Here is a 12,659-nt window from a genome sequence, read left to right on the forward strand (position 1 = left end):
TCTGAGCCAAAAAAAAAAAAGGATTTTGCAATTCTTAACTGCTGCCATTACAATCATTGACCCCTTTGATGTCTATTCTTAATGAACATTAACACATTTCAACCTATACAAGTCATATTATAATTATGCACAAATAATAGGCTATAATTTATACTCTAATTAATCAATCAATGCTTACTTGATATCTCTGAAGGTACCATGTGATGTAGCCTTTACCCTAAAACCTACCAACATTAAGGGTTCCCCAAAGACTTCTGATGTTTTTGACTTGGAACCTAGTCGGATTCAAATAGCCAATCACAGTTTCACCTATGTGACCATTTCATTCACACCACCTTCCATGCAGGTAACTTTTAGCATGTATGAAAAGGAAGCGATGAGTAACTGGAATCAAAGTTTTTATAAGCTTATCAAATAATAGTATTTAATTAGGAAATAACAAAGCTTAGTTGAATGGCCATTACTTCCATAACTATAAGGACAATAGAACTGAAAGTAATATAATATACTATAAACTTCATGAACCCAAATGATGGACTAATTAAATAAAAGTGCATCCTGTTTTTCTAGTCTTACAGTGCAATGTTTGAAGCGTCTATTGAGGGCCTAAGTCCTAATCAGGTCAAAGGGAAGTCTTTAGTGTTTGAGGTCTCTGGGGAAGGCAACCTGCCGAGGATAACCATCGCCAAACCCACTGTCAGAAACAAGACTGGACAACCCCTTTTACTTTTCAAGAGGTTGCTGGTTGGCCGTTCAGAGTCACTGCCCTTTGAACTGTTTAATGATGGCACGCTACCTAGCAAGGTATGAAATTCAGCTTTATAAATTTGACTTTATATTTTATCTTAAAAAAAAAAACTTTTTGAAATTTATATTCAGCTAACATTTCTCTTCATAATAATTATACTGACTTGTTTGGATAACTGTAGCCTTTTTTTTTTTTACACACAATGTCTTCAATGAATTTTTATCAGGCATATGTCCATATATAAATATATAGAAAAAAATGATCATAATCGGCAATTAATTTTTTTTTTAAATAGCTGCATATAATTAGAAATAAAAAGTTTCAGAAAATACATTTTGACCATAACAAGAAATTGTTTTTAATTGTTTGGGGTGCTTAATTATGTTCCATAAAAGACAAGAGTCTTGCTAAACTTTGTTTTGATATTTAAACAGGTCAACATTGATGTACTGGACAGTGACCAAGTCTTCATGCTAAAACCAACCAAAGAAACCAGAGATTTTGTTGGAGACATCAGCTATGAAAACCCAGGTCAGTTATCCAATTTCTTTTGTCTTTCCAAATTTTGTATTCAGTTTGATCTCCTATGTTCATGCCAAATTCAAAGACACACGGTGAATCTTTCTCACAAGAATAAACATTTTTAGAGGGAAAAAAATTTTGCAACGTGAAAAGTTTTGGGGAAATCCTGCAAGATTACCAATTCATTTAAATGAATTTTGATTATTAATAGTAGTATTTTTAGAATAATATTTTTTTTTAAAAGGAAATTATTATTAAAAAAATGTATGTATATTCAGTTAAAAATATAAATAAGCCTTTTGTTTCTATGATAATAACTTACAAAAATAGTGAAAGAAATGTAAATATTATAATATTTAGTCTACAAAATCTTACAGCATCATTTAGAAAAATAAAAAATGAACTTCATTTGAAGGATGAAATTACAGATATCTATCTGTTATCAGTTTTATTATTATAATGTCTCAGATTAAATGTTTGTTTTATGTTATGTCCATTGCTAGCAAAATTTGAATTGCCTGCTAAATTTGAATTGCCTATGCCTGAATAAATTTAGTTTCTAGATGAAATTTTTTAATTTTTTTTTTGACAATATAAATCTGTGACCATATCAGCAGAAATCAGAAAGAAGGCTCACACTGCCTCAGTAGTTATCAATCCTAATGAAAGAGCCACTTTTGAGGTCATCTACCAGCCTAGAGAAGTGCGAAGGTCTCAGGCCAGCATCAAGGTGACAGTCATTGACAACCAGTATGAGGATTACATTGTCCAGATGGTAGGTGAAGGCTACAAGGATGACATCACTCTGGACAACATTGGCTCCATGGCTGTCTATGTAGAGCCTGAGAATGAGCTGGGCAACATGGCAGAGGAAGATGTAGATGGTAATAGTTGTGTTTTTTTTTTGCTGTTTTTTAAATGCATACATTATGTTTTCATTGACCGTCTTCCCCTGTACGGGTATGTTTTTTTCTTGATACAGCCTCATTTTGGTCAAAATAAAGAAGTGTTGATCTTTTACAGTTCAATAGCAAACTTTTTAGATTAGTTTGAGTTTCTTTTTAAACTGTGAAACTGATGTTTGCATATTGTAGAAATAAATTTCAATTGCAAACCTCATTAGTTAGAGGTTATAAAAAAAACAACTAATTTTGTATTTTTCTTTCTTTTTTTTCATATAGTAAAGGTATTTTACAATTAATTTATTGGCAATTTTATTTTTATTTTATAATTTCAGTTACTGTTTAGCATTTTACAAATTTTTCTCATAGCTTCTATACTTTTATTTGTAAGTTATACTGATCTTGATTTAAACCAATGAACAAGAAGTACATCAAAACAGCTTAGGTTTCTTTATATTTTGTATTAACATCTGAATCAATCATGAATGATTGACATTTTCAGAAGATAGTCATGGCAAATTAGACTCTAAACAAAGGTCTGGGGAATCTACCTATGCAGACTCAATTTCATCCCAGGAGATGCCTAAATTAGATGACTACAGTGTGTTGGGTACCAGTTCATCTATTAATGTTTCACTTAGTTGTTTGATGGAATGCTGCTTCAATTTCTTTATTAAACATTTGCACCAAATTTTCTTTCAATTTTGACAGTTTAAAAGTTTTAAGGCTTTAAAGAAAGTGCCTTCAATTATAATGTTATTTTTTTTATCACTTAGAGGCTTTTTATGTTTTTGATTGTTTTTTTTTATGTTTAATTAAAATTTATTTTTTAAGCATTAATTTCTTATAAAAAAATTTTTTGTAATAACAAGATCTAGCTTCAGGAAGCTTAGTCTGTCTTTTAATTTAGCCTTTAGAAAGTCTGTTCAAACTTCAGGAAAAATAGCCTCTTTCAGCTTCTTAGCTAATAACTAGTTAGACTGCTGATATGTGAAATGCTAATTATTAGTAACTAGATAAACAAAATTACATTTTGTCCTATTTTCACCAAAAAATTTCTTTCTATTTTAACAACTTTGAAGCTTTATACTGTTGTGCAGTTGAAAATTACTTTTAAGATATAGATCTACTTAACATAAACAAATCAGAGACTTTGTTTGTTGCAAATTTAAATAAATGTAGTTCACATGACGGCTTATTCCTCCTTAAGTTCAATTAAAGGCGATGAAGGAAAGTTAATGTCAAGTGTCTACAGCTACCAGAACCTGCAGTTTATAGATGAAAATGAACATTAGTTGAATAGGTTTTGAACTTTTATGACAAGAGTTGCCTCCCAACTGCTTAAGCAGCAACACAGTTGTACAACACAAGTGAATAGCGCTGACAAACTATTCTTTACAAATGTGAGATTATCAAATGATTCTGGGAATAGGAGATATAGTATAGTAGTATAGCTCAAATTTGTCTAAGCTTTTTAGCATCACTTTATTTTTTTTACCTTTATTTCACTTTTCATTTTAACAAAATAATTAGTGTATTATTTTGTTGTTGATTTAGTACTAAAGGCCACAGTTTTCTACAGAAAGCTTTTTACATTTCCAGTTTATAAACAGGGGGTGTGGTTGCTCAGTGGTTAAGTGTTTTGCTTCTGAACTGAAGAGTGTCAGCTTCAAATTCTGATGAAACTGTGATTTTGAATTTCTGAATTTTTAGAACGCCATAAGTCCACCCAACTGTAATGGGTACCTTACACCTGACATAAGTTGGGAAAAGGAAAGGGGGTTGGTCATTGTGCTGGCCACAGAAATCAGAAACAGATCATCTTTAAATTATCTGCCCCATAGATTGCAAAGGTCTGAAAAGGGTACTTTTTTTTTTAAATTTATAAACAAAATATTATATTTTTTAAAAATAAAAACATAAATATTTGAAGTTTTTTAGTTTTGAATGTTTTATAAAATTTTGGATCTTCAGAACTGAAGATTATAATGTCCTAGCCCAAATCTCTGCAGGGCTGACACCAGGCACAGATTGAGCTTCAAACCATAGAGATGACAGCACACACCACATCACCTTATATCAAATCTTACTTCTACATTACTAAAGAAAAACCTATCTGAGTATATATAATAATAAAGGGCTAGTGATGTTCACATCATTATTTTCATTTGTTGTAGCTGCTAAGTCCAACGTCATGAACTTCAGTGATTGCTATATCAATGAAAGCTGTACACTCAACTTGACTATGACCAGTCACTCTACCACTGACTGTGTCCGCTTCCAATGGCCAGACTATCCAGAATTCACATTTTCACCACAGGTATATTGCCTTTCTTTTTTGTTTTTGGATCTTGTTCTATTTCAGTAGCAGAATGGTTTGATTTCATTTTGATGAAAGAAACAATATTGTAGAACCAATTGTGGATCAAACTTGTTGTTGGGTTATACTTGATTTCTCTCACTTTCCATTCTAGTTGTTTTATTGTTCCTAACAAAGCATGAACATGAAATCAATAAAAAAAAACTAAACAATTAATTACTAGTGGTAATTTTTTTTTTTTTGATATAGAAAAGGGAAATAAATCATACAGTATTGAGGTATATTGTTGTAGATGTGGAATTCTTCTCCGTGTATAAGCCCTTCTTTAAAAAAGTATTTTTTTTTTGTTGTTCTCTTTTGTTTTACAATTTATTTTATAATAATTTTTAAATTGAAGCATTTCCCCAATATCTATAAATAGGTTTCAAAATAGGACAATGCAAACCCTGGAAAGAGAAAATCTGAAACTACTGGATTAGTAAATAATATGAAATTTAAAATTAAAACTATATATATACCAGACTACTATATATTTTTGTTGAATATATCTCATTACTTAATATCTTATGTTATTCTTAGATTATGATTTCTTTTCAAATAAAGATACTTTAATTTAACTCGAACCACCTCCATTAAATTTTAATAGGTTTGTCTTTTTTAGTTGTATGTCTGACCTGGACAAATTACTCAGGAGATGTTTGAGTGTCTGGTAAGCAGTGGCGTAGCTAGGAATTCGCCATCATTTGGGGGCTCAGGGGGCTTGACCTCTTTTGGGGGCGCTTGCAGTTTGCATAATATTTAATGTACAAAAACACTAATTTGGGGACCCCCTTCAAGTGGGGGCCGAGAGGAATTTTCAAATTCTTCCCCTCCCTCCACACCCCACCCTAGCTCTGCTTGTAATGGTGTAATACTTACGAGTACGATGTAATAGACAAACACTATCTCAAGAACACTCGAAAACTAAGATCAGACTGTTTTGTTTTTTTAAAATAGCTTTTATATAGACAACTTTCAAGCTCATTGTGCTATGGTCCAGTCTCATTTGTGGATAGTGGGAGGAGAGGGGGTATCTGGGAGAAGGTTTTCTATGCTGCTTTTAGGCATTAAGTAAACATAACTCTGCTCGAGTTGGGTGTCAAACTTTGAGTCTTCTGATAGATAGCCAAGTTCAAGTGTATTTAGTTTCTCTACCACACAAAGTTTGATACATAAAGGCCACAGTCGAGTCTCTGTAATTAATTGATGTTATCACCATGAAGTCCTAATACCAACCGAACTAAAAAATCTACATAAATAATATCAATCCCACTAACCCTGACGTCACTAAATATAACGTTCAAAGTCTGTCTACTATTGTGTGTCTCTAAACTAAACTAAGTACTTAACAAAATATTGAAACTTGTTGTTTTCAACTTATTTTTTAAATGTCTCTTTACTTTATTTTATAAAGCAAAGTTTTTAATTGCTTCTTTCCTAGATTGGGCATTTGCATGCCGGCTGCACCAAAGATATTGCAGTCACATTCACACCTAAATCAGCACAAAGCTTTAGCCAGGTGCCCATTCAGTGCAGAGTGGCCAAAATAATATTTGACAAACCAATGGAAATGGTAAAGTCATGTTGATATCTTAAGCATTAAAATATTTAGAGTACATTTTATGATGATTTTAACTATCCTCACCATCTTTTCACTAGAAACAAAATTTTTCTAGTATCGTGTTCATATTTCAGATTGTCTAGTGAAATATACTTCATTAAAGCTATGTTGTTAATGAGCTGACACCACATTTTATTTTAATGATTCTGTTTGAGATATTATGTAAATAAAAACTACAGATAAGGTGCTGTCAGTAAAAGCTTATCTCTTCCTCATGTTTAGCATTACCTTTCTCTTTCACTTTTTGTTGATTGTCTTCATGCACATACACATAGATAGACTAGAATACGCACACACAAAAGTTAGACAATGTTGACTAAGTATGTAATGTTGATGTTATCATAACAAGTGTGCTTTATTTGAATTGAAACATTTCTTTATTTATTTGATAAAATAGAATTGACAAAAATATTTGAATGTTTTAAGTATTTTTTTAAAATATTGTTTTGAATTTTATTCCAATGATGATCAGAATTTTTCTTTCCAGATCTGTGATTGGGATGATAAAGTTCAAGTGGTTAAATGGGTGGATAATAACCCCCCAGCTACACCCACCTTTCCAAATGAGAAGTAAGTGTGACCTTTATCTTACCTTTAGTGTAATAATCTTGTTATTTGCAGGGCATATCATTAATATAATTACTCTACTATGAGTTAAAAAGCTCTAATAATCTATCATTTTACACCATTTCCATTGCTTAATGAAGTGTGTTTGTATCTAATTTAAAGTACTAGCTTGGATTCCACATCACTGATGTAAAGACAAAAAATGTACTTTTTAAAATGACTTAGATCCTCCTATGCTGTTCTGCACATAGAGTGGCGAGATGTCTAAGGAGAGAGATCGGTCACAAATGACTTTGATAACCTCTTCCAAGATGCTGCTGTGTGACAGCATGTATGACATGGACGGACCAGTTGTTCCTTTCGTTCAGCTTCCATTTGACAAAAATTGAATGTTGAAATCTATCTACCTTGCAACGATAGTTTGTAGCACATTCTAAACCTAAAATATTTAACTAGTATTTTATATTTACTTAATTTTAATTAGATTTCAATTGTTATAAATTTAATTTTCTCTTGTGATTATTTGTTGGATATTGAAGACACCAACCGCTAGATGGCATACTCTCCCCTACTCAGAAAGGGGAGACAGAGACGCCCATTGAGGATATTCTAGAAGTTCTCTTATTGTATGTCCTTAGTTCCAACTGTTACATTTTTCACTTGAATTCCTAAATCCTTTTTTAGTTATAACCTTTTGAATTACAATATTTAGTTCTTGTTATTTGGCAATTTAAAATGTTAAAAAAAAAAAAAAAAAAAACATTAAATTTTTTTTTTCAATTTATTTTTGTTTTTTCTTAATCTACATTTTCATACAATAGCACTGAGATGTATTGAATTTATTTAGACTGTTGGAAATGACTTGAAAATCTTTTAAACAGATATTTTATACACAATTAACACATTTTTTAAAACTCTCATTACAAAAAAGAAAAGAAAAGTAGTTTCCCCTTTGAGATCTTGCAATCTATAGGGCAGATAATGTAAGGGTCATCTGTTTCTGTGGCCCATGGTTGATGAGGATGTCATGTGGCCAGCACACTGACCAACCACCTTTACTTTCCCCCTAATAATGTTAGGTACCCATTAGAACTGGGTGGACTCGGAGGCGCCCTAAAGATCCCAAAAATAAAAATCATAGTTTTCACCAGTATTCAATTCTGGGACTCCCGATTTGGTAGCCAAGCGCTTAACCACTCAGCCACCTTCCCTACTGTCATTACAAGCTTAAGTAATAAAAGAATTGTGTTTCATTATTTAATTTCAAATTAGTTTTCAATAATTAGAAGGTGTTTGAAATTGCTTCAACAAAACATGTGAGCTTGGTATATTATTTTGCCTATTTCAATTTCAAATTGCAAGCAATTATTTCATAATGCAACCATATTTTTAGTCACTTGATGTCTTGAGACTTGGGAATATTTAAAAATAATCTATGTCATTGTTGATGTTGAGATGAAATCTTTGACATAACTAGTAAAATAGAATCATGGCTTATCCAACTTTTTATTTTCAAAAAATAGTAGCCATAAATAAGTCTAACCTAGCCTAGGACCACTATTTATTTTTCACAATAAAGCAACATTACCAGACTAGACTTCTGCTTTTCTCCATTTATGTATATTTATATACCTTTTTTAGTGAACTAAACAGAATCCTATGATCTTGTATATGGTATAGCTTTAAATTGGGTAACTCCTATGAAGAATTTTAGACAACTGCCAACTGATTGACCTGAAAATCCAGGGTCTCCCAATTTAAAGTTACACCTCGTATACAACTAAGATACTAACAAAAAACAAACAAACAAAAAAAAAACATGATTAAATTTTGTTTTTTCAAAAAGCACTAATTTGGAATTATTCACCTGTGCTTTTAAAACTGACCAGGTCCCATGAAACTTTATGAAGTACTACTTTATTTTTTAGTGATGTTTATATTGTAGTAATGTTTAATACTCAGTAGTAAACATGTTTATTACATTAAATAGTGTGTGGAATGCCCATAGAGTGCTATATAAATTGCTTTATTGTTGTATTATGTTTAGTGGCTGCAGGCTCTATGTCCTGAAGGTTTATAGACAGATTTCATCTATTATGTTTTCGTTGATATCCAGTGGCAGCAGGTCCCATGTCCCTGAGAATAACCTGAAGCCTTCCAAGAAGAAAGTGGTTGAAACAGAGCCTGAACCTCAGTACACTGAAATAGCAGACTCTGCTAGGGATATTGAGCTACTGGTCTCAGGGGTGGCTGACTACACCAAGTGCTCCTGTGAGGTGGAAAGCATCCATTTCAAGAGTACACCCATGTTCCAAACTAGAGTCTACAGGTGAGTTTAGTATAGACTATTTAGGCTCCAAAGCCTGCTGGTCCTAAGTGTATTCTATAGAATCACTTCATAGCTGAAAAACAAAGTTGGCTCTAAACCTCTAACACCTTTGAGTTTAAATTCTGGTCTTGAGAATCAGGTTTAGTGTCATATGTCAGTCCATTAAGGTTATATCTTAGAAGTAATTTAGAGAAAGGAATGTTAGTTGCTCATTATCCTGCCTCCCACTACTTTTGGCCATAAAACCATAGAAATAAATACTGTTAACCTATTTGTCTCTTCAAAGTGTCTTTAGTATTGCATTTTTAATATAGGGAAAAAATGCTTGAGTAATTGAGCCTTTGGCAGTAAGTCTGAGAGTCTTTGCCTATAGAGCTTGCCCTATAATGGGACTTTACTCATGATGGGATACTGAAATTCCTATACCCTGTCACATTTTACAATGATACTTGACCTTAACTTGGTGAAGGAAAGAGTTAACATTATTATAAATTTTTGACCAATGAAATGGGTGGCCTTTGGATCTCAAAGGGGGAGCTTTGGGGTGCAACAAAAGAAAAATTAATTGTCATCAAAATTGTTTTAAATCAAAGCTTAGTGCCATGGATTATTGTATACTGATGCTGTAATGAAGTCTCATAATACTTAAAGAAGACTTCAATATGATGGTGTTTCTTACTCCCCTTTTTAAATACTAATAACTTATTGTACCACAGACTTTCATAAAAACTTTTGATACATTTCCTTTTAATAAAAAAAAACTGAAAAAAAGGCAAGGGAAAAACTAAATTGAAAAGTAACTTAAAGAAATATAATTAAATTTGAAAAAAGGCTTAGTGAAAACTAAATTGAAGAGTAGTTTAAAAAATATAACTTCATTTAAACAAAAAAGCCTAGGGAAATGCAAAGTGAAAAGTAGTTTAAAGAAATATAAGTTATTTTATTCATATTTGTTTATGTCTTTATAAATAGTGTCGTGCTAAACAATGAAGGAAAAGTGGCCCTCAACTATCACTGGCATGTATTGATGGATAGTTTTACACCCAGTGTCCAGCGCTCAGTCACTTTCATGTCCAATGGAGACAGGCCAGAATCAAGGGTAGATGTTGTGGACATTCCTTACACACCTTTCTTTGTGGAGCCTGAGTTTGGAACCATTGCTGCTGGGAAGTCTGCATCCTGTGTTGTGAAGTTTGCTCCCTTGGATGCAAATGACTATGAAGGCAGATTGATATGCAGGTATATTGTCAGGATACATAGCTAGTAGAAATAGGAAATAGTTTAATAATCTATAAGAGACATGGTGGCTGAGTGGTAACCAAACCAAGAGGTCTCAGCTTCAAGTAATGGGGAAGATGATATTTTAAATCTTGGGATCATTATGGCGCCTCTGAGTTCCCCGGACATAGCCTGGGAAAGGTAAAGCTGGTTGGTTATTGTCCTGGCCACATGACACCCTTAGAAACAGATGACCTTTACATCTTCCGACCCATAGATTGCAAGGTCTGAAATATAATCATCTAAAATAAAAAAAGTAGTTGTGGTTAGACTGGAAATTATGTCAGAGACAGAATTTGAAAACAAACAAGGATGGCATTTTCCATTTAGAGAGAATGGACATTATTCTTAGTAAAGAAGAACATTTTATGGGTTCTTTTGATATTTATGATGCAATATCTGGAAGAGCTTGCAAGAGTGTTGGCTGTATCTAATTGTATCTTAACAATATACATAATTTTGTATAATATTTAGAAAACCATAAATTTGTTAATGAACATATTTTATAACTTATTTTGAAGAGTTTGGGTTGAAATGGAAATATAAGAATTGGTTAACATTAAAGCTACCCCCATAGCACAACTTGTTTGAACAACATAAGATTTTAGGTTCTGATGATAATGTACATTGCAAGGGTTGACTCATTGTTGCAATAGTTTTATTCAATGTGTTAACTTCAGTATAAGTATGACTTCACATACCATTCAATATTCTAATTGATAGTTTTTTGTTAATTTGTACAGGATAAGCTGTTAAAATAAATTCCTTGTGTTTTTATGTCTTTAGCATACCTCACATGGATAAAGGGTCTCATGGCCCAGTGATTGGTTTGAAAGGAAGAAGCCTGATGCCCTACTGTCACTTTGAGCTGGAAGACTCTGACTACATCAGTCGCTCAAGGAGCAACTTGGATGGCACACAAAGTGCACCCATAGACCCCAGCACCAGAGTAATAGAATTTAGTGTGTGCGGCTCTGGTGTCAAGTGTCACAAGTAGGTATCATACCAAACAGATACATCACAAGTAGTTATCATACCAAACAGATATATCACAAAACAAGTAGGTATCATACCGAACAGATACATCACAAGTAGTTATCATACCAAACAGATATATCACAAAACAAGTTGGTATACCAAACAGATACATCACAAGTAGTTATCATACCAAACAGATATATCACAAAACAAGTTGGTATACCAAACAGATACATCACAAGTAGGTGTCATACCAAACAGATACATCATAAAACAAGTAGGTATCATACCAAAAAGATACATCACATTACAAGTAGGTATCATACCAAAGTGGAAAAATAATAATAAAAATAATAACCAAAAAATCTAAGCTAGTTCACATACCTTAAGCTACAAAGAAAGTTTTATTTCACTTCCATGTTATCCACTCTCTTGCAGGGAGTTTGGAATCATCAACCCAACCAATGAACCTTTTACATTTGAATGGCAGTGTGAGGATGATACTGATACCAGACTTCCAGCAAGTTTCAGATGTCTTAACCCTAAAGGGGAAATTAAAAGTGGTAGAAAGTATAAGGTAAAGAAATATATTTAAACTGATTTTATTTTTTTACTTTAAATGAGTTATCAAAAGGATTTACTATACATTTGAATATAGGAGTGCATACAATATATATTTTTTTCCAAACATTATTATTGATAATATGGTCTACCTTAAATACTGATTCAATTTAGGGACTAAATACCCTGAAAATTGTTCTCTGTTAATATTGATTAAAAACTGGCTGGGCATTTGAACAAAGAATCTGGTGAAGATAACTTCATTGGCCTTGTAGATTACACTGTCAGAACCAAAACAGAATTCTATTCAAAATCATTGTCTTGTGCTTTTTAAGCAAAAGTCTGTGTATAGGCCAGACATTTCTTGGTACAACAGATGATACATGTAGTAGTGATGTCTTTTTTTCTTGCTTTCATTAACTCCACCACACAGCAACTCAGTGATGGTCTGTATGTTCCTGATACACTTCTCATTCAAAACTACAAAACCCTCAAACAAATCATGTTATCAACAACTCTATTAGTTCAGCAGTCAGCCAGTTCCCCTTACACGTCAATAATTCAGACATTATTCACACACCTGTATGTCTGTCATCATTACTGTTGCAATACATACTAATACCTTTCTCTTCCACTGTTATACACAATTTCAAAAATTTATTTAGACTTATTGAAGTTACAAGAAGAAAAAGTAAAGGTCCCCTTTCAGAACTTGCGATCTATAGGGCAGAAGATGTAAAAGTCATCTATTGTTTTGTAAAATGTTTTACATGTTTTGGATGTTCCTTCAGAGT

At 32.5% G+C, this 12,659-nt stretch overlaps 1 protein-coding gene across 17 annotated transcripts in view; it reads left to right on the top strand.

Annotated features, from left to right (window-relative positions):
* LOC106059989 (hydrocephalus-inducing protein homolog) overlaps nt 1–12,659 on the top strand; it is a 113,915-nt gene that overhangs the window by 84,686 nt on the left and 16,570 nt on the right. For 11 of the 17 annotated variants that reach the window (XM_056036850.1, XM_056036860.1, XM_056036863.1 and 8 more), the window contains 13 exons: nt 194–346; nt 571–804; nt 1,183–1,279; nt 1,885–2,154; nt 2,675–2,782; nt 4,350–4,492; nt 5,973–6,104; nt 6,640–6,722; nt 7,259–7,345; nt 8,836–9,048; nt 10,021–10,287; nt 11,113–11,319; nt 11,743–11,881. In XM_056036850.1, the coding sequence (XP_055892825.1) occupies nt 194–346; nt 571–804; nt 1,183–1,279; nt 1,885–2,154; nt 2,675–2,782; nt 4,350–4,492; nt 5,973–6,104; nt 6,640–6,722; nt 7,259–7,345; nt 8,836–9,048; nt 10,021–10,287; nt 11,113–11,319; nt 11,743–11,881 (2,133 nt within the window). The remainder of the gene's footprint in view (nt 1–193; nt 347–570; nt 805–1,182; nt 1,280–1,884; nt 2,155–2,674; nt 2,783–4,349; nt 4,493–5,972; nt 6,105–6,639; nt 6,723–7,258; nt 7,346–8,835; nt 9,049–10,020; nt 10,288–11,112; nt 11,320–11,742; nt 11,882–12,659) is intronic. The other 6 variants (XM_056036861.1, XM_056036866.1, XM_056036853.1 and 3 more) reach the window with 5 other exon arrangements.

Source organism: Biomphalaria glabrata, chromosome 7, assembly GCF_947242115.1.
Source record: "Biomphalaria glabrata chromosome 7, xgBioGlab47.1, whole genome shotgun sequence".
Lineage (NCBI taxonomy): Eukaryota > Metazoa > Mollusca > Gastropoda > Planorbidae > Biomphalaria > Biomphalaria glabrata.